Source organism: Anomalospiza imberbis, chromosome 5 (assembly GCF_031753505.1).
Source record: "Anomalospiza imberbis isolate Cuckoo-Finch-1a 21T00152 chromosome 5, ASM3175350v1, whole genome shotgun sequence".
Taxonomy (NCBI): Eukaryota; Metazoa; Chordata; class Aves; order Passeriformes; family Viduidae; genus Anomalospiza; species Anomalospiza imberbis.
Genome location: NC_089685.1, coordinates 15,284,951 through 15,305,323, shown reverse-complemented (window position 1 = coordinate 15,305,323; position 20,373 = coordinate 15,284,951). Strand labels below are relative to the sequence as shown.

The 20,373-nt window shown below is 39.9% G+C and overlaps 1 protein-coding gene across 3 annotated transcripts in view; it reads right to left on the bottom strand.

Annotated features, from left to right (window-relative positions):
- The window catches only part of GRAMD4 (GRAM domain containing 4), a 74,579-nt gene that overhangs the window by 17,811 nt on the left and 36,395 nt on the right, over window positions 1-20,373 (bottom strand). For all 3 annotated transcript variants that reach the window (XM_068189750.1, XM_068189751.1, XM_068189749.1), the window contains exons 4-8: window positions 12,448-12,568; window positions 4,933-4,994; window positions 2,905-3,037; window positions 2,392-2,417; window positions 450-541 (exon numbers count right to left, since the gene is read on the bottom strand). In XM_068189750.1, the coding sequence (XP_068045851.1) occupies window positions 450-541; window positions 2,392-2,417; window positions 2,905-3,037; window positions 4,933-4,994; window positions 12,448-12,568 (434 nt within the window). The remainder of the gene's footprint in view (window positions 1-449; window positions 542-2,391; window positions 2,418-2,904; window positions 3,038-4,932; window positions 4,995-12,447; window positions 12,569-20,373) is intronic.

Sequence of the window (20,373 nt, the reverse complement as noted above, 5' to 3'; positions counted from 1 at the left end):
GAACTTAGCTCACAGACCTGATGTTTGCACATTGAATCCTACTGAAAGAGCCCTGATGGGGACAATAGCTTCTCATCAAATGTAACCACTACCAGCATTTCAGCCCTAGACAAGAAGAAACTTTGCAGAGGCTGAAGTAATCATCTAATTACCAGGACTGGGAGATGAGAAACAAGAAAGGAGTGAACAATATCCAGATAGTTCTAAGTTATTTTAACAATTACAGAACTATGCTACAAGACACCCAGGAAACACCCAGGAAAATTTTACTGGTTTTATATATAACAGAAGTGACTACTACTGGTATTTTGTGTCAAATGAAATTATACTTTTTGATTTGACTTGAACTGTAGCACAACTCCTACTCAGATATGGCAGTTTCAAAGAATTTCAGCAATTAATGTATTTTTTCAAGTTCTTACTACGCCTGGAGGAGTAGGATAACTTACAATAAAGGCAATAGCAGAAGTGTAGATAGAATACCAGTCTAATAAGGCAGAAAGATTCTTCACAAAATTTGTAACAGGTTTGGCACCTCTCTCTAAGTGGAAGTTGAGAAAAAACACAATATTAGAATTAGCTGGCAGTGGTTAAAACACTTGTAAATTACAAACAATCAAATTAGAAAACCAGAGGAATATTCATGACATGTAATGATAAAAATGCTTATCCAAATGAAAATAAAATTAAACCTGCTAATGTAACTGAACAATTAAGGAATGCACTTCCAAAAATTAAAGTGTTACCCAAGACAAAGATTATGTCTCAACCCTTAAATTCAGACAAAGGAAAAAAAAAATCAACATCCTTTATAAGGGTACCCTGGATGCTAAAAGCAGCTTGCTCTCAGCCATGTTCACATTACCCCAGAGACCACTGTACAGGTCAGTTTGTCTCACTGTAAAACAATGTCCATTAACCTGACTGAATTACAAGCCACCAAGGAACAACTGAGAATCACAGAATCATTTAGGTGGGAAAAGACCTTTATGATCATCATTGTGTTCGACCATTAACCCAGCATTGTTGAATCCAACACTAAACCATGTCCCTAAATGATTTTCTCTGCAGAGCCTTCCTACCCACTAACAAATCAACACTCCTATCCAAGTTGGTGTCATCTGCAAACTGACAGGGAGCACTCCATCCTGTTGTCCAGATCATTGATAAAGATATTAAACAGGACAGACCCCAATACTGAGCCCTGGGGAACACTACTTGTGAGGAGGTGGATGTAGCTCCATCCCCCACCACTCACTGGGCCAGGCCATCAGGCAGTTTTCTACCCAGCAAAGCATACACCTATCCAAGCCATGATCAGCCACTTTCTTCAGGAGAATGCTGTGGGAAACAGCATCAAAGGCTTTACTACAGTCCAGGTAGACAACATCCAGTGCCCTTCCTTCCCTTGCTGCTGCTTCACCAGCTATATTAAAGCCAGGCTAGATCTCTTGGCTGCAGGACTCTACCCATTGCTAGCACTTTGCTGCTTACTCTTCCTAAGCCAAGCAACCCAGCACATGACTCCCTGAAGAAGTCTGTCTCCCACCTCTGCAGACCTCTGGTCCTGCTGTCACTGCATGGGAGACTGACCTGTGCTGGGAGAGGCCCCCACACAGACACACCCTGCCAGGAAGAGCAAGAGGAGCTCTTCCTCAGCTCTCTAAAACCCTCTTATCCTTTACCCTCTTCCTCTATGCTCTTTCACTACTTGGGCGAACTAGCTAGGGAACACAAGGAAACAGGAGAGGGCTGCTGCAAGACCACCATGGTCCCTGTCGGACCACACCAGTTTTGCCTTTCCTGATGAGAAGAATGATGATACCTCCTGCACAGAGAGCCTCTGAAGCTCTCACTCTCTTTTGCACTAGAACTCACAACTTCTCAAGTCTTTCTCAAGACAGCCTCTGACTTGCTGTCCCAGTTTGTTTGGCTTGAGACTCAGCTATCCTAAACACACTTCCTATGTGAAGTAATTAGGCAATTAGCACTAGATTTCCTTAAGTGCCAGCAGCACAACCGAAGCAGCAGATGAAGTAAGTGGAAGGGCACACCCAAGGCACTGGAAAAGCTCATGGACTCAAGTGCTGCTTCCATCCACTCTGCTGCAGCAGCCTACACCAAGCCCATAGAGAAGATTAAAACTTGAAAGACTGGAAATCACTGGTGACACCAAAATTCTGGAGAGCTCTGAGTCAGGCTCCTTGGATAAAAGGGATCTAGAGTTTGTGGCTAACCTAGAGAAAGTTAGGAACCACCCAAAATTTAAGTTTAACACTATTTTTTAAAAGGTATTCTGAAGATAATGCACGTACACCACTAACAACAAGTCACAAGTATTCTCCCAAACGAAACCAGAACACAATGAATAAAATATTGCTAAGTACTTACTTAATCTTCTCATATTTTCAGTCAACCTGAAAAATAAAAGATAAATGCAACTTGTTAAATAGACAACTATTTGTAAGTGCACACTTATGTACATTTGATCCTAGAAATGCTCTTCACAGTTATAAACTATATGTGTGTAAAGCTTCATTCTTGCCTGCTACAAAATATGTTTCTAGTAATTAATACAGTCTACCTTGCATCAGACTGAAAACTGAAGTTTAATAGCTCTCCAGCCTAACTAAGACTTTGTCCACTGTTTCTGAGAGGCATATAACAAAACCTGGTAAATAATACAGATCTTACTTTATTTCAGACAGCAGATAAACTTAAAATCTCATGTTTTGTCCAAAGCAGTCACAAAACTTTTGAGGTAGCTATGTACTTTTGCTGTTACTATTTGTTATTGAAACACTTGCTCAAACCACACAAAAGGTTGGTTAAAAAGCAAAAAAAGTGAGGAAAAAAAACAACGTGTAAAGGCACCAACAATTTCTCACAACATTGGGAATTTACCTTCTAGCACTAAGTGGCTCTTCCGTTTCCACTGTATTCTCTTCTGGCTGAAATCTGAAGTCCTCAACATACTCCCCAAATTTGTCACAAAACCACTTCTGGAGTCTTGAGGAAACTGTGTGACTGCTCTTTTCTATAAAAGAGAAGCACTAAGTATCAGGATAATGCTAGAAGACATCTTTATTCAATGCCAGCCCATTCCCACACACGGTGCTTCTTTGGGAAGCACACTTTGTACAGTTTCCCCATCCTTCACCAACACTCTTTGTGGAAACTTGCAGTTAAGTCTGCCATTGCACAGGAACCCAACTGCATTAAATTGGTAAAGTAAGACTAAAGGTGACTCCTGCACTGCTCATAGGACAGTACATGGAAGCATCTTATTACCCAAAGTACAAAGAATAAAACATCCTAACAAACAATAATTTTTAGCAAACACAGTAAAAACATTTTGTGGTTAAGAGACTTCTGTGAACGAAAGACTGATGCAAATCTCAGTGCTCCCTGTTGTGCTGAAGGATCACCTTGAGAAAAGCAAGTGCAAATCAAAACACTCCTGAGCAGAGAGCTGGACAACCACCTTGCAGCCACAGGGATTTGACAGGAAAGGGAGGTGGAAACAGAAGCAAGATTCTGCTAGAGGCATTTTTGCTTCCACTTTCCAATGACTGATAGTTCATAAAGATTGTGTGTGTATGCGTCTTTATAAAGCTATACAAAACAACCATGCTCTTTCTTTTTTTCTAAAGTCAGCCTTCAGAAATCATGCTGCATATACCACTTTCTATATATGGAATATACAGTCATAATACTACCTGGGAAATCTTACACAGCAAAATAATGAAGTGATGCACACTTCCTGTATGTCAGTTTCAGTGGAAAAATATAACATAATATAGGGGTACATGGAAATAAAATTAGGCTAAAAGCCTTAAAGCACTGCAAGTGAGAACAAAACAATCACCTGTAACTCAGAAAACTGTGGTCTACAAGGCAGAGACAGACTATTTGGAAACATTGCTAAATACAGCAATGTCACAAAGAGGATACTGGTCATAATTACTCCATGACCAAATTTAGTACAGAATTCCATTAAATTAATATATGATTAAACAGAGGCATGGAAGATTCATCAGCCAATTACAACAGCCAAAATGATGCATTTAAGCTCATGAGAAAAAACTACTGGTGCTCAGAAAATAGAATCCAACCATTTATTAATGATTTACAATGAAATCTAGAAAAACAAGGAATCTAGTGACTATTCACAGCTGGGACAACACTTCCATTTGAGAATAAAATATGAAGTACCTTCCCACATGATAATACTTCAGAAAATAATGAGAAAGAAATTTTGACAAGAGAAAAAAATGTCATGTTGTAGCTCACGTAACAGAAAGCATTGACACTATGGAAGTACAGGAGGGGAAAATTCAGATTTAGTCCACAGATTTAAAAGCCTAAGTCTCAATCACAAGCTGTAGAAGGAAAGTAAAAGCGTACTGAACAATTCAGAATTTGACTGTTGCCTTAGTTGTTTCAGACATCAGTACATTACTGAATTCATAATTAGCATCAGCTTGAGAAATGTATATGGCAGTGTAGGTGTCCAACAAATTAATAACTCTTAATCTTACTCCTTCTTCAGAATGTCTCTTCTTTTAGATGAAGGAAGTAGTAATATGGTTAGTGTCATAACAGACCTTCTGCAATTGAGAACAAAACAGAACATTTTTTCTATGTATTACTCCTGTTTTCTGGTAAGTCAAGGATCAGCAAGGCATGCCAGAATGATGAAGTGAGCCAATAGGTTTCATTACATACCTAAAGGCCCTACAATACACAATAAATTCCTTGCTTAGGTATGCTAAGTCAACTACAAAAAGTAAATGCAGAATCATGTACAGAGAGAGAAGTTGCTTGAATTTATAATCAGCTTCTTCAGAAGCAATATTTGATCTTCTAAGGTTAAAAAAAAAAAAGAAAAAAATCCAATGGAAGTGCTGTTAGAGATCTGATGAAGCTCACCTGTTCCATTGGCTTGTGCCTGTGGCTTTGCAGGTTGCTGAGCTGCAGGCACCTCTTCTGCCCTACAAAGAAAACAGAAACAATGTGAAATGTTACACAGGAAGAATTTATTCCCTTTTAGGTAAAGGAAAGACGAGAACCTCCATGGTTTCCACATCTGAGATTATAAAATCATGACAAAAGAAAACCTAGCTTACACCCTTTCACAAGACTCAAAATATTCATTGCTCTTAGGATCCTGGGAATGGTGGTAAGGAATCCTTACCATCCAGTGCAAGGTGGGGTTTAGGCATTCCTGTCACCAACAGCTCAATTTCATCTTACAACTGCTCAACAACATAGTATTAAATTTCTTGCATTGTTTATGCCTTTGTGTGGTATATTCATTGCAATGCCTGCCAGGAAAATTCTTCAGAGCCGTGACTTTTCCCACAGCAATAAATTAAAAGGGATTCCACAACACAATTTGATAACCACAGCAGTAGAACACAACCACAATTTAACACACAAATCTTGAATCCTGCCATCGCTACTAGGGTCAAACAACTTCGCAAGAGGAACAGGTGTTGAGAATGACTTAAAATGTTATATTGTAAACTCTCAAAATATACAGATCACAACCAAGTTGAAAAACAACTTGAGAAACTGAAACAGCCTGAAAAACTGCAACAAAAATGTTCTAAAAATATCTGTCAAGTAGCTGGCATCACGACTCTCACCTCCAAAATGACTCAAGAATATTCTCCTCCATTAAAAGTGAACAGATTTTTTTAAAACACAAATGCTTTTGGTATTGTGTAAATGTGCAAGGCTTCAAATTACATTTGTACACAGCCTCCCAACTGCCAACCTATGTTGAGAACACTTCAGGCTTCCGTTCCAAAGTCTTCAGTCATCCATGCAGATATCATACAGAAAGATTTTTCTAATGAAGCAGGAGCTATGACCACATAACACCAGCCACAGCAAGCTTTACTTGACAGGGAGTTGTATGATTGAAAAGATTACTTCTTGAAACAAAAAATGTCCATTGTTCAATTTCATGATCACTCATTTATCAGGCAATGTAAGCGTTTTCAAATGTTCCTTTCATCTTTTGCTCCTCAGAAAGGGATTCAAGTGAAACATGGTCAGCAAATGAAGAGCAAAAAGAGGCATCCCCCTGCACTGGGCAGATTGCAGCAATACAGTCCTCTCTCCTGCTCTTTCTCTAGAAAGGACGTTAGGAAAAGATATCACTGTATTGTCTGCACATGGAAAAGGTCCTTACTACTGTGAGCTGCTCAACATTACCATACATCAATGAACATGATGGAGAAAATACAAAACTTGTCACCTCCCTTCCTTGCTAAGCATTCCCAATTCTTAATGAGTTTTCCACATCCTTGTTCATTTCTAAAAAGAACAGTAATTTACTGATTTATGAATTACAGCTCGACATTTATTGGTGTTGATGAGCTGAAATCAGTGGTTTTGCTTTGAAAGACACTTGCTTTCATGATTCGTCAGGACTTTTCCCCATGGCTTCTGTATTTGTAGCAACTCTTCCTTTCAAAAGTCACCTGAAATGTCATCAGTTTATTTTCCTTAGCTAAACTTTAACTTTCGTTTCCATGCCATTTTACCCCTGTGTCTATATAAGCCACAGGTTCCTCACCTAAAACCTCCTCCTATCCTTTCTTCTTCTCCCATACCCTTGCATCTCTTCCATTTCCAGCTCTCAAAAGAGGCAGCAATAAACATGATCAAATTGCACCAACTATTATACAGGGGTATCTTGTTTTCCTCTACCAGCCAGACATCAGATGGTTACACCATATAGTTGAGCATTTTCAACTGAAATCTGTCATTTGGACTGTGTTTCACTGAAGCTGAAGCCACATTTAGGTGGAAAGGAGGTGGTCATTGACATGCAGGCAGGAGCCAGTTACTCAACCCATTCCAGCTGTGTGGAGGCACCGACTGAGGTGGTGTCACACCAGAACAACTCCCAGGACAGAGCCAAGATGAAATCCCACCACTGTCAGCTGTCAAGAGTCGTCAGGCTGGGTCTCCATTTGACATGCTAGGATGTATTTTCAAAAGCAGCACAGCTTCATTACTCCCCACATTTCTTAGGCAAAAAATCAAGAAAATCTCACCAAGAGAGAAGCTTCAGCTGCCATACCAAATGCTGGAATGTTCTGAACTGTGTCTGTAGCTCCGTACAGCAGCCTGACTGGGCTCCATCAGGAGCACATGACAGTTGGCTTTGGCCCTTCTTGGTGCTTTTGTTTCATTTTTCTGGCAATGTCTTACTTGCCATCTGCCTGTTACCTCTTCCCCATGAAGAACCTGACCTTTACGAATCATCAGGTTAATGACAGCTCATTACTGCACCTGTGAATCAGGTTATAATTAGCCACTTCAGACAGATCTGTGACAGGAAGCTCAGAATTCATTGTTTGGGCTTGCACACCTACTGGGAAGTTCAATTGCAAAACCAGGTCATGTTGAACCATCCAGTTCATCAAGACCACTGACAGAGGGAAGAAATTATCTTTCCAAGTTTCTGGACCACTCTTTATGCCAGAGATCATTTAAAAGGCTGAAAAACATAAACAGTCTCCAGACAACATGTGTTCCTATGTGGGCTTCCTAAGCACAGCCTGAACCTAAGAAAACAAGCTGCATTAATTCCCCTTGGACACACATTCCACCCAGAAAAAGGGTGTAACTGACAACACCAACACATCCCCAACATGAAGCTAGGTCATCTTTATGCAACTAGAGATTGCAGCCATTTAAAGCACAGGCTGTTTGTAACAGATAAGAGCAACCTCAGACAGGGAGACAAACTGTCTTTTTTGTTTATAGCTCTTTTATTTTAATATACTGAGGTCAGGGAAGCATCAATAATAATGAATATTAGAGCAGTTCATGACCAAGACACATGTATCTCTCAAAAGCAACTAGCACACTCTGATGCAGTGTACATTCAGTGTTGCCCCACAGAATAGCACCCAAATGTTATTTAATTATTTAAAGTATAACACAAAAGTTAAGGGTACCTTGACACTGAAGGCCATTTCCCTAAAATAAACATTTTTATTTCTGCACATTAGGCCCTGGATACAGCTGCAAGTTGAGATGTCTCTGAATCAACAGACCCCCCAAAAAACTGGATGCAGACCAGAATTGGTCTGCAACCAATTGGACACAACAGGTGCAGTCACTGCCATGATGTTCTCAGACCTATACAAAGCAATTTTCCCACAGGCTAACGCCAAGTTCACAAGCAACCCACCACCAGTTTTTCAACCACTGTTGTAAAAGACATTCAAGGCTGTTAGCACTTTTCCTACTGCTAAAAGCAACCTGAATCTGTGTGTACTTCATCAAAAGCATATTCCAACCTCATACATGCAAAAATAAGCAGGTATTTTCCTAGCCTAGTTTAAAAACATATCATTCAGGTATGCATGGCTTCTTACCCAGAAGAGCTGTTAAAAAACCAAGCTGAATAATTTTCACGTTTTCCATCTCCTTCCCATTAAAACACACCAAACATTTCAGAGGCCCCGGCTATTCTCGTCTACAATGAAGGAATAGTGACTTATGCAGAAGCATTTTTTATTTGGTCCTTGGAAAAATAGTTCACAATGGTACTAATAATAAAGTGTGCTACATAAGTCACAAGCTGCTGGTAAATGTTGTTGCAAAATTTTTTGTTATTTTTTTCTTTTTCTGCATGATTGTAGCTCACAATTTGTAAATATGGCAGTTACAGCTCACACAAATTATTCCAGATTATTTATGCATCATTCTGCTCGCAATATGTCATAAGCTTCATCTGCCACACCAAATGCTGGGATGTTGTGAACTGTATCTGTGGAAAACTTCAGCTGAGGCCACTGTATTTCTGAATAATCAGATATACAAACAATAAACACCATGACAAACAAAAGCACCAAAAATCCTCTTCTTCCACTCAACCCTCTTCCCTGTGCACAACTGTGACCTCAATGAAGGAAGCCCATGTTCTTAACTAGAAAAAAATAATTAGATTTTGAACTTTTCTCCTTGCCAAACATTTTTCATCAAGTTTTATATTGCTATATGTATTATCTGCCTCACAAATACTTTTGAATACTGCAACTTTTAAAATAATTTCTTTCTTATACCACAGCACAGTTTGATTTTCATTAGCAGTTTACTTCTGCAAGCAAAAAGAACAGTACACACATACCCCAGCCTTCAACTAAGTACCACAAAGCTGCTCCCTCCCCTACCAGGGGACATATGAATATCTATTTTAAAACTGCAAACAATTACCTTAGAAGCAGGGTAAATTTGACATAACAAGATAGAACTTGCTGAAGTTACTTTGTTTAATACAATTAAATATCCATCGGGCATAAATATGGCCTATTACATATTTGACTATGTAAGCCAACATTTCCCCTATAGTCCTAATAAAAGTATTTTTAAATGTCCACAATGACATGCAAAATATAGTAAGCAGTGAAGAATTTCACAAAATGAAGCACAAGTTATGGAAAAATCATGGACAAATTGCTCTCCTCCCGGGTAGAAACCAAAAAAAATTCATTCTTATTTTGTTGTCACCTTACGCATCCTGCTTGTCACAGAGAGGCTGAAATAGTAGTAAGACCACTTAGAGAAACACTTTGGTAGAGAGGATAATTGGCTGAATGTAATGCTCAAGTGCAATACCCAAGCTGACAGGACTAATGTAATCCTAAGGATATCTAAATAGCACTCAGGGAGCCATGTCAGCCTACCTTAATTTAGCAATGTCACTCCTGCTAGAGATTTTCTGTTGTTCACAACCCAGCAAGGTACATATGTCAGCACAAATATTGATAAACAAAGACCTTCCATCTCTTCTCTGGAAAACCTGTGCTGATAAGCTGCAGTGGGCCAGATCAGACTCTGAGTCAGCCTTAGTATTCTGAAACAGAGTGGGATGATGAGTACCATCGTGCAGAAGAAGACAGCGCCTCCTCCTCCTCCGGGACTCACAGCCATGAGGAGATCTTTCCCCCTCCTCTGTGCATGACCTGGAGTCCAGACGTAGCCACCCTCGGGACAAAGACGAAGGCCTGTGCCAGCACTAAAGACAAGCACGTGGAATTTGCATCTCAAGCAACTTCCTCAAGGCAGCAAGTCACGGGTGAGAAAGTATCCTTTCCTTAAGCATCAGTTTCACCTACCAAGAGCAGGAAACAACGCTCAGTGCTTTGTACAGCTGTTACTGTGCTAACTGATACTCTCAGCATGCAACAGGCCCAAGCTTCTCCTCTTCAGCTGTCCACTCTAACAGGCAATACCAGTCTAGACACACAGCCAGACCAACCAGCACAGGCAATAAAAATGCACTCTCACATCCCAGCTGTAAGAGCAACTTTAAAATGCCTGGGCCACCTTCCCACTGCACAGCTGTGGTGCTGGCTTGGGAACCAGGCTTCCACAAGGACCTTCAAGAGCCCCTTCTAAGCTGACTTAGCAGTACTGGTCAAAGACTTCACACAGACCAACCCTACACAGAACCACTGATTTTGGAAAACCATCACCGTGAAATATCACCTAAAAAAATCCCACTGTAGTGGGTACTGAGAATAAGAGGGAAAGCCTAATCTATCTTTTATTATCTAAAGCCTTGGTGCACCAACACTCTGAATAAGTTTCAAACTCTTTAAACAGTTAAAGAATGGCAACTGAATTGATGAAGGGGAGGGAGTACTCTTAAAGAGACAGTGGAAAAGCTGGAAATCTTTAGTTTGGAAAGAATGTAAGAGAAGAAAGGACTCATTAAGGATGGCAAATAAACTGAATGCTGAACAGTAACTCACCAAATCTTACAATTCTGTAACTATGGGGCACTTCTTGAAACCACTATAAAATCTGTTAAAAAGGAAAGCAAATAAAATGCTTCTTTAGAGTTCAGATGGGACTTCTGTAATGTGTTGTCTCAATAGTTTCCACAAGATAGCTCCAGCAATTAATAGTGTTAAATAAATTCATGGATAACCAGTCTGCCAACAGAGACTGAAGTGAAAGACAGCAATGTACCTTCTGACACCCGTAAATAAAGTATATGTGTATGCTTACAGTAAGTGGTTGAGGGAATAGGAGTTGTTTAGCCTGGAGAAAAAAGAGGCTCAGGGGAGATCTCATTGCTGTCTACAACTGCCTGAAAGGAGGTTGTAGCCAGGTGGGCGTCAGCCTCTTCTCCCAGGTAACAAGCTACAGGACAAGAAGAAATGACCTCAAGTTGCACCAGGGAGTCTTAGACTTGGTATTAGGAAAAAGTCCTTCACCCAAAGGGTTCTCAAGCACTGGAACAGAATGCCAAGGGACATGGTTGAGTTACAGTCCCTGGAGGTATTTAAGAGACATGTAGATGTGGCTCTGGACTGCACGGTTTAGTGGTGGCCTCAGCAGTGCTGGGTTAATGGTTGGACTTGATGGTCTTAAAGGTCTTCTCCAAACTAAATAATTCTATGATTCCATGAGAGCAGGAGGTAGACAGAGAACAGAAAGAAACCAGGCCCACATTTTTCCTATAAATAGCTCCTACTTCCATTGCTACCAGTGGATACGGACTGGCCTGGGAAGGAAGGTATTTTTACACCTGAGTACAGAATGAAGTGGGAGGCTGGGAAGAATTTGCATGGCACTGGGAAACTGCATATCCAAGCAAAACGTTTTGCCTGTCTGCTCTTGCTTGTCACCTCTAAGTAAGTGGCAGTGCTTAGCATGTGATCACCAACTCAGCCTGCACTGTCTCCTGATGACAGCACTTGGTGGTGAGCCACATATCCTGCTGCCAAGTAATCTCAGCTACTGCTGGGGAAGATAAAACAGGCAGATACGTACACAAGGGGTCTAGAACAACCAGGCCCCCAAGCAACTGCTGTGGTCTGAAGATCTATGTAGCTAAGCAGAGTAAGGAGAGACAACATCACATGTGATGCTTTGCATCATCAAGATGGATGCCCTTGAGGCTGAAAGGACCTAGGAGCATGGGAGGTGTTTCCATTTGTCACTACAGTGGCAAGAAAGGCTCGAATTCCAGTTACTCACATGCATTTAGGGCTTTGCTGTGGCACTGGGACATCCTCGCTGCTGCCAGAATAAGAGTAACAAGGACTGGGCAGTCTGGAGAAGACACAGGTCTTGAGAAGGATAAGCATATGCAATGGCTTTACAAAGGCTCTGGCATTCAGTAGCTCCAGGAAGGCAAGATCCCAGAGGGAGAGCATCAGAAGAAGTGAAATGAAAAATATCGTAACTAGAAAGTGTCATGGCACTTCTATAGCTACAGCAGCACGTATGGCCCAGTAACTTATACGTACATGGATGTTAATTATGTATTTTTACAGGACAACATAGACAGTAACTTATTTTAAGAGCACCTAGACTGGAAACATATGCTTTTACCAGCAGTTCCCAGAGACAGTCAGAGATCTCAAATGGCTTTCAGCTCCACAGTAAAGATATTTCTCTTACCTTGCTTTAAGTACTTCATTGACTCTTTGTTCTAGTTCTAATCTCCTCTGCCGTTCCTTTTCTAGCTCCTGCCTTAATGTTTCAGCGTTTGTTTCTTCTCTCAGCTTCCTGAGCTCCTCCTCTGTTAATTAAAGAAGAAGATAAATATTTAGTTACCCTGAAGTATTTCTATAAGAAATTTAAAATCTAATTATGAGAGATTCAGTGTGGGGGATTTTTTTAGCTGTGCTATACCAAATATGTTCACCAGAAAAAAAAGCAAGTATTTAAGGACTAGACAGACTTCATAAAAAGCACACAGCTGTATCAAGTACAAAATGTTTCATTACAATTGTTAAGCAAGGAGGAAAACAACTCCAAAGTTTTCTTTTCAAGATGCAAAATAAGCCCTTGGTACAAGCTATCTTTACTTAAACACGACATACTCTTCATTCCCTAAAGAAATAATCAGCAGGAAAGGCTGTCTTTTGCTAAATCCAGTGGTCATAACAGCAACAACAACAACAACAACAACAAAAAAAGTATCTGTTTTCTTTCCCTATGTCTCCGGGTGGGAAAACACTAAACCATAAACTCAAAAGAAGTTATATGATGCCATATAAACCCATGCCCATCAATTTCTGACACTAAGTCAGATGGACCCTCTATGAGCCTCAGCACCTTATAATTTTAAGAAAGGGCTGTGAAACAAGAAACTACGTTAAAATTTTTACACTTTTCCAAAGTTATCGTGTGTCCTACTAACTTCCATGTAATAATTATATATATATTAATATACTCACATATTTACTTATACAAACACATACACTCTCACAACATTTTTCACATCAAGTTAGTATCGAGTATGCAGAAGGCTTTTTTGTGGCTAAGTAGCCTTGTTTTTTGTCACTGTCAGTGTCCTTGCTCATGATCTTATTTTACTCTAGAGCTAAAATGGGGTCACTATTACTGACAACTTTTCCTAGAGAGGCATACATGAGGCATGGCAAAAATAAGATTAGGAATCTCTTTTTTTTCCCTTTTTCTTTTTAAACAAAAATTTACTTTTTTTTTTTCCTCTGGGATGGTTTTTAAGCTCAATCACAACAATCAATAGTAGAACAGCAGATATATTTCAAGTTTACAACAAACCAGAACAGATACTACTTTCTAATTCTACTACCATCACAAACATAGCAGGTTCAGGCTTTTTACATTGTTTTACAAGACTGGAATACTATGTTATACCCTCCAGAGGGTTGTTACACAAACTCTTTTGTTTCTTCTCACATATTGCCTTTTAAGTCTTTGATAACCAGAGAATTTTGGTATCTGAGCCTGACTGACTCCAACCACTATGCTTTTTGAGAAGGTCTCAAGCTGTAGAGCAAATGTCCAGAGGAACCGATACACTCTCCGTGCCCTGCTGGAAGCCCTGTGCAGTGTGTCCCATCACTTCATCTGCCGATTGTCTGTACTCCTGCAGCAGAGCAAGAGCTTCAGAGCACAGAATTAGGAGAGATGGGAAGAAGATACAGGAATCAAAGGGACAACACTAGGGCTTCCACTGTGTGGCTACAGACTGAAGTCCACCAAAAGGAAAGGAGTGCTGTTACCCATCTCCCCACTGAGAGATAGTTAGTGACCCTGGGAAGAAGAGCTGGAGCACAGAAACCACCACGTTATCCTCCAGCAACTAAATCTGAGACTCCCCAAGGGTGGGGTAGGAAAGTGTCACTGGTGCAGAAGGTACTGTCTCTCCTGTAAATAAATGGAAAGATATGGATATAAGGGCAGACTTCTACATGCAGCTGTTCCTAATTACGTCTCCACAAGGAATTTTAAATCCAACAAGAAAACTACATTTATAATTAGTTTACCCTACTTTCAAGAGCTTGCCTTGCTCCAGAACAAGAGCCTGCACACAGCTGAGGGGAAACATCTGTTGCACTTCAAATGCACTGGAGCTTGTGCAATATCATGAAGATATCACAGAAAGTTCCAAAGCTTGAGAGAGATGTTATCTTCTCAAGACCATTAAAGGGAAAAAATTCTTCATTACGCATTTTTTGTTTTATTAAAGAGGAAGTGACTATGCATTTTGTGTACATAAGAAAACCACACACATTATAAATTAACCTCGATGTCCTTGAAAGTCAGATTTTCCAGCTTTCTTTATTCCAGTTGTTCTGATTGCGCTACATCTTGTACTACTAAAACCAAAACAAAACCTCCAGAAATTTTACCTCTTGTCCTCCAAATAGGACAAGCAGTGCCAAATATTCTTTATGGAAAGAGGCAGAGTTAAAGAGTGCACAGTGAAAGAGGCAGAACTCCTATAAAACAAACTAAAAAAATACAATATCCAATCCTTAAGAACTGTCATAGCTTCACATTTCAGAGCATTTCCTAACTTTCCCATACATGACTGCAATTCAAATCCACCTCATCAAGTCCTTAAAGCAGTATTTGTTGCTACTTTGGCAGCAGTGTGGTCTGGCACTGTTAAAACCTTCGTGCCCAGTTAGTTAAATACTCCTAAGTCTGCTAAGCAACAGAAGCCACAGAGAGGGGAAGGGAGGGGGAAGTTCTTCCTTGCCCTCTCCCCTGAAATAATCTACCATTTAGCCAAGCTGAACTACACTTTTAAAGCAAATTTCTCTATCCCTGAAGTGCCCTCCTGCAGAATGACTGAAGCTGGCTACAAAGAGCAGAGGTCACAGACCCCTGGGAAGAATCCATAAGAACATTTCACCACTGTATTTATCTACTGAGTTTTACAGATGAGTACCCTCCATGATGCTGAAAATGGAAGGCTCCTTGGATTTCATCTTCAGTCAGTCAAAATTCAAACATCCTCCCCACTCTGCACACACACAAAAGGATAAAACATAAAATGTCAAGCTTCCAGATTAATCATAATTTCCATAATTTCCTTCCCAGGCATATCCATCATGGCTCACTATCTCCTCCAGAGCAAGAAACATTAAAATACTGCTGGAGGCTCAGTTCATGTCTTAGCTGGACATTCAGGTGAAGTGAGCAGCCATAAAGGTGACCTGGTTAGAGGAGGGAAATTACTAGAAGAAGAAAGTGTCTGATGAAATACTGACAGAGAAAATGCTGGTATACCTGGAAACTAGACCTGGGAACCAGAAGCATTGTTGAGAAGTGAAGCTGGCCTCTCTGAAATGCACAGCCTGGTACCTAGAAACCTGAGACAACCTGAGACACCATTGATAAGCATAAAAACAAGGAATCACAAGCCACTTATCATTTGAAAAGGTGAAAAATAGTCCAAAAACAGGGAAAACATCCTGAGGAAGTAAGACTTGGTAATTGCCATTGGCTGTTTTATCTGCAGGAAAAAGAAAACAGTCTAGAAAAATAATAATTAGCCTGAGCAAACAGAAAACAACATCTGTTGGCTATTCTGGGTGAAATATAGAAATTTAAAGAATCTATTGGCTGCTGAAGTGGTAATGTCCTACACTTCCTTATTTCTGTCTGATATGACTTAATTTTTATCCAAAACTAAACTTCTCTCTCCAAGAACTTTGCATGCTGCACATACTTTTCTTTTCCTAAACAGGATGAACCCTTCACACAAACTTTCTAAGAGATCTTGAACCCTCACACAGGACAGTTTCCTCTCACATCTGGGATGGTTTGGCCCATTCTGACATCTATTCAATAAGCTGGATACTTGTATTAATGTAAGCATTTGTATATGCATATAAATAATCCATCATAATTACATTTTCTGTGGTTTTACTGGAAAGTTTTCTTCATTAGTGAAAAGTTTGTAGAAGCCTGTAACAGTATACTCCCACTTGGTTGCTGCCATACTACTGATTGCTCCCAGGAATTTTTAACCGTTCAATATATATTTTTATATATATATTTGAGTTAAAAATCATAGGTATAGTTGCTGGCCATGATTTTTGTCGCAATCTGTAATAAAGTAGAGAACTTAGAGTAAAAAACCTCCATGCCCTGGAGTCTTAGAGAGGCCTATGAACTCAGTCACAACCTCTAAATACCTACACACTGAGTAAACCTTCAGGTTGTGACAGCAAGTGTGACTCCGAAAGAATGCTTTAGAAGCTCTCTAGAAAAGTCAACTTGTGTAGAAAAACAGGAGAAAATCTGGATGCTATTGCTCTTTTAAAATGAGCTATAAAAGTCTGTAAGATAAGGCAATGTTTCAAGGACAGTAAGCATTACATTTCTGATTGCACTATAAACCCTAGTAGAACTGACCCCATAGTAACGACCATCATCAGTGATGTATCTCACAGGTCACCAAAAAAACTTATCCTTTTCAGTTTTTCTATAGCATTTTATCCTCTATGAAGTGTAATGGAACTGACACGCCTGAACTCTTAAGGATTTGACAATTGAAAGACGTAGCATTTCAAAAAGCTTAGCTGATATCACATAACTGCTAAAAGACAGCAGCACTCAGTGTTTTGTTGCATCATCTTACAGCATCAGCCACTACAGCAAATGAAAAAGTTCAGTTTACTCCTCAGAATATCACCTGATAAAAAGCACTTAAACACCCAAGTATTTAGTATTTAGTTCTGGTGAGACTGAACAGAATGTGAATAGTGTTAAGAAAAGAAGGATGATACATCAGGATAGAAAGGCATGGCAGAATGCTGGATTTCTAATTCCAAACTGCTTGTGCAGTAAAGCGGATGTTTCCCTTAATCCTAGGATTGGAGGTAGATTAGGGAGCCTCCTCATAGCTGTTTTATATAATACCATTTATTCCTAGACCTACAGGTAGATTGCAAAATCCCCCTCTGGGACAAAGTGACCAAAAATTTATTTCAGAGCAGAGCTAGAGACCGCCAGTCACTGTTTCTAGCTACCTGAATTCAGTTTAGTGTTAAATCTAAGGAATTTAATCTGAGTTAAAAACTAGAAATGGCAAAAAGCATGTGTGCAACCCTGTCATATTTACATGGGGAAATACCAGTACTTAACAGGACAAAAATAACCCTTCTACATCTATGCTAATCATGGTAAATCTCCTTACAACCCTTTGAACATTACTGGAGTTCAAGTATGTTATTTAATTGTTACTAAACACATTAAATCCCAACCACACACTTTCAATCTGGATCTCACCAGTTGTGCTGATGGAGCTAGACCCTGGGAGTTGTCTTGAGGGCAGGCAGCTTCCACCTTTACCAGACTCCCAGTTCCTACAGAAAGCTAATGTGTTAACTTTGTCCCAATTAAACTCACTACATGAAACTACTAACAAAATGTCAGGAGTCTGAAAACATCAGATATTTTTATCATCATAGACACTAAGGAGCTTTTTTTTTAGTCTTCACCGTTAAAACCAGCAGCAAATGGTAGTGCTGTAAGAGACATGGAATGGCTCCATCACCTATGATAAAGCAAAGACAAAGAATACTGTCCGAACAACAGGCAGTGATGGAGGAAGAACCTGCAATGGAATTCTCTAACCTGTTTTTTTCCTGCTTACAGTTACTCTGCAATTTACATACTGCTCTGAAGACATGTTCACAGTTCATAGCTATAACTAGATACAGCTTATTAATTAAGTGCATTGTGCATTATTCATTACCTGTTCTTCTTCTAATCCACGATTCTCCTTCTCCAGGGCATATGTTTTTTTCCATCAGTGACTTGAGAACCATAGAGATTGCCAAAGAACTTATCATAAATCTACCCAAAAGATTTCAGATAAAACATTACCTTCTGATCCCAGACATTGTGAGATATTCTACTTCTTTGCCTGCCAGATGCTTGGCAAAGTGCTTATTTAAGCCATCACTCCAGCAGCTCCACTTTATTAACTGTCCTTTCTTCTTTAAGGTCATGTCATCTTTCATGCTTGGATTTCTACACTTCACTTGGAAGAGCCTAAAAATGTCCTTTGTCAAAATTGATACCAGTATTCTTGTTCTCCATAGCTCTTCCAGAGCTGTCCAGAGCTGAACAATAACTGGTCTGGAAGAACTCTTTTTTTTTTTTTTTTTTTTTTTTTTTTTTTTTTTTTTTTTTTTTTTTTTTTTTTTTTTTTTTTTGCATTTGTGAACATCTTGATTTGTCAATTTAATGGCTTTCCCTTGTGGTCAGGCCTCTTGCTTGTTTGCATGAATCTTTCATGCAGAAAAAAAAAGATTTTCTAATCGTAATATTGGTGTCTTAAAAAGCCAAAAGGCAAACAGAATCATTAAATATTAAGTATCTTTACTGAGTGCATATCCTTCCCTCCTCTCTGCCCTGTTTTATATAGGCACTTTGGTAGAATGGCAAAGTGAGATGGATAAATATAAATCCCACATTTTCAGTATCACCTTTCTCCAGCTAAGTCTGCACACATCAAAACAAAGAACCTGTCATTTTCAGAACCAGTCATGTCAATTTCCCTTTAAAAACTTTAACACAGGTTTGGCAGTTAAACAATCATTTTTTGCTTTATTTCGTTTCCATCCTTCCTTTGTGCTTCCCTTCCTTTGAGCTCTAAGCAGACCTTTAGAGGACCAGTTTTTGAGCCTCTTTGCATATGCCTACAGGACAGGGAGCAGCGTGCTGACAGGGCTCCTGCTCTGCTTATAAGAAATAAGCCAACTCTGATCCAGAAACAGTGGAGGGAAGGCAGAGTCTGAACCATCACCCTCTCTCAATCAGTTAATATTCACTGGTACTACTCTCCTCACCTGAACAGCAAGAGTTTCATATAAAGTGTTCTCTTTCATGTGATGATGAAGACTGATTTACAAAACACATTGTATTTGACAATGTCTTCTTCCTCTGTGCAAACTGTTCCAGCCTCCTCTCTCACCATTCCTGTTATGTCCTACTTCGAGTGGGTGAGGTTAGAAAGAACTAAGATGCCATTGCTAAGGTTTGCACAAAATCATTATGCTAACTACCAAGTAGTAACTTTACAATTACATTTAGTGCTTTCAGTGGAGCTTTATCATGTTGTAATAGACACAGACTTGGATCATTTCCCCTTCATTAGGGAAGGATTTTAAATTACACTTCCTGAAAATATAGCTTACTGAGACAGACCCCCTTCTCAAAACATCAAGTGGAAAGTTTTGTATTGCTAGATACACTTAAAAGGACAGCTTAAAAGTCGTGAAAAATACTGCTCCTCTATGAATTTTCAGAAATTTCAGAGAATAAAAATGCCAGAAGTGTTGCAAAACCCACCTAAAAAAAATAGAGCTGCAAAAATGTTGTCATTATTGCAGGAATGGTTTTCACTCTGTGGTTTTGGCAGAAGTGAAACAGTCTATAAATGTTGAAATAACGTCTGGCTTAGGAATAGCAGCAGGCTCTTCCAAGGCTTTTGTGTTACTAAGCTGAGCAGGGAAATGCAGGTTCCACACGGGGCTCCCAAAATCTCCGTCCCAGTTATACAAAAGGGGGAGGCACAGCACTGCTGACCATTGCCTTGCCTGGGTTTTCACACCATCTCTGCAATTAAACCAAGCTGGGCACACAAAAAAAGGCAGAAACAGGCACAGCCCACATACATAACACAGTGTGTAGGTGGTATCTGTTCAAGGCTCCAGAGCAGCTCAAATAATACATCCCTCTGAGCACTGTGCTGCATCTTTTGTGGTCCATCAGTCTCATGAAAAGGCAGTGTGACAACTCAAGTTCCTGCAGCCTTTGGACATCTTCATGTACAGCACCATCACCTACATCATCAAGTACATGCTTTGTACAATGACAAGGGCAGACTGCACAAACCAGGCTCAGACAAAGGTTCAGCCCAGGACTCCAGCCTGCTGCTGTACTGGGATAGAATCACATCCTTCCCCTCTCCCCTGGTCTCAGGAACCTCGTGCTCTTAGAAGCCAAGTTGAGAGCAAGCAAAAGCCCAATCTGCCTCCTCCACCAGTCAGAGCAGAGTCCCTGAAGATAAGAAATGGAGATCTGAAT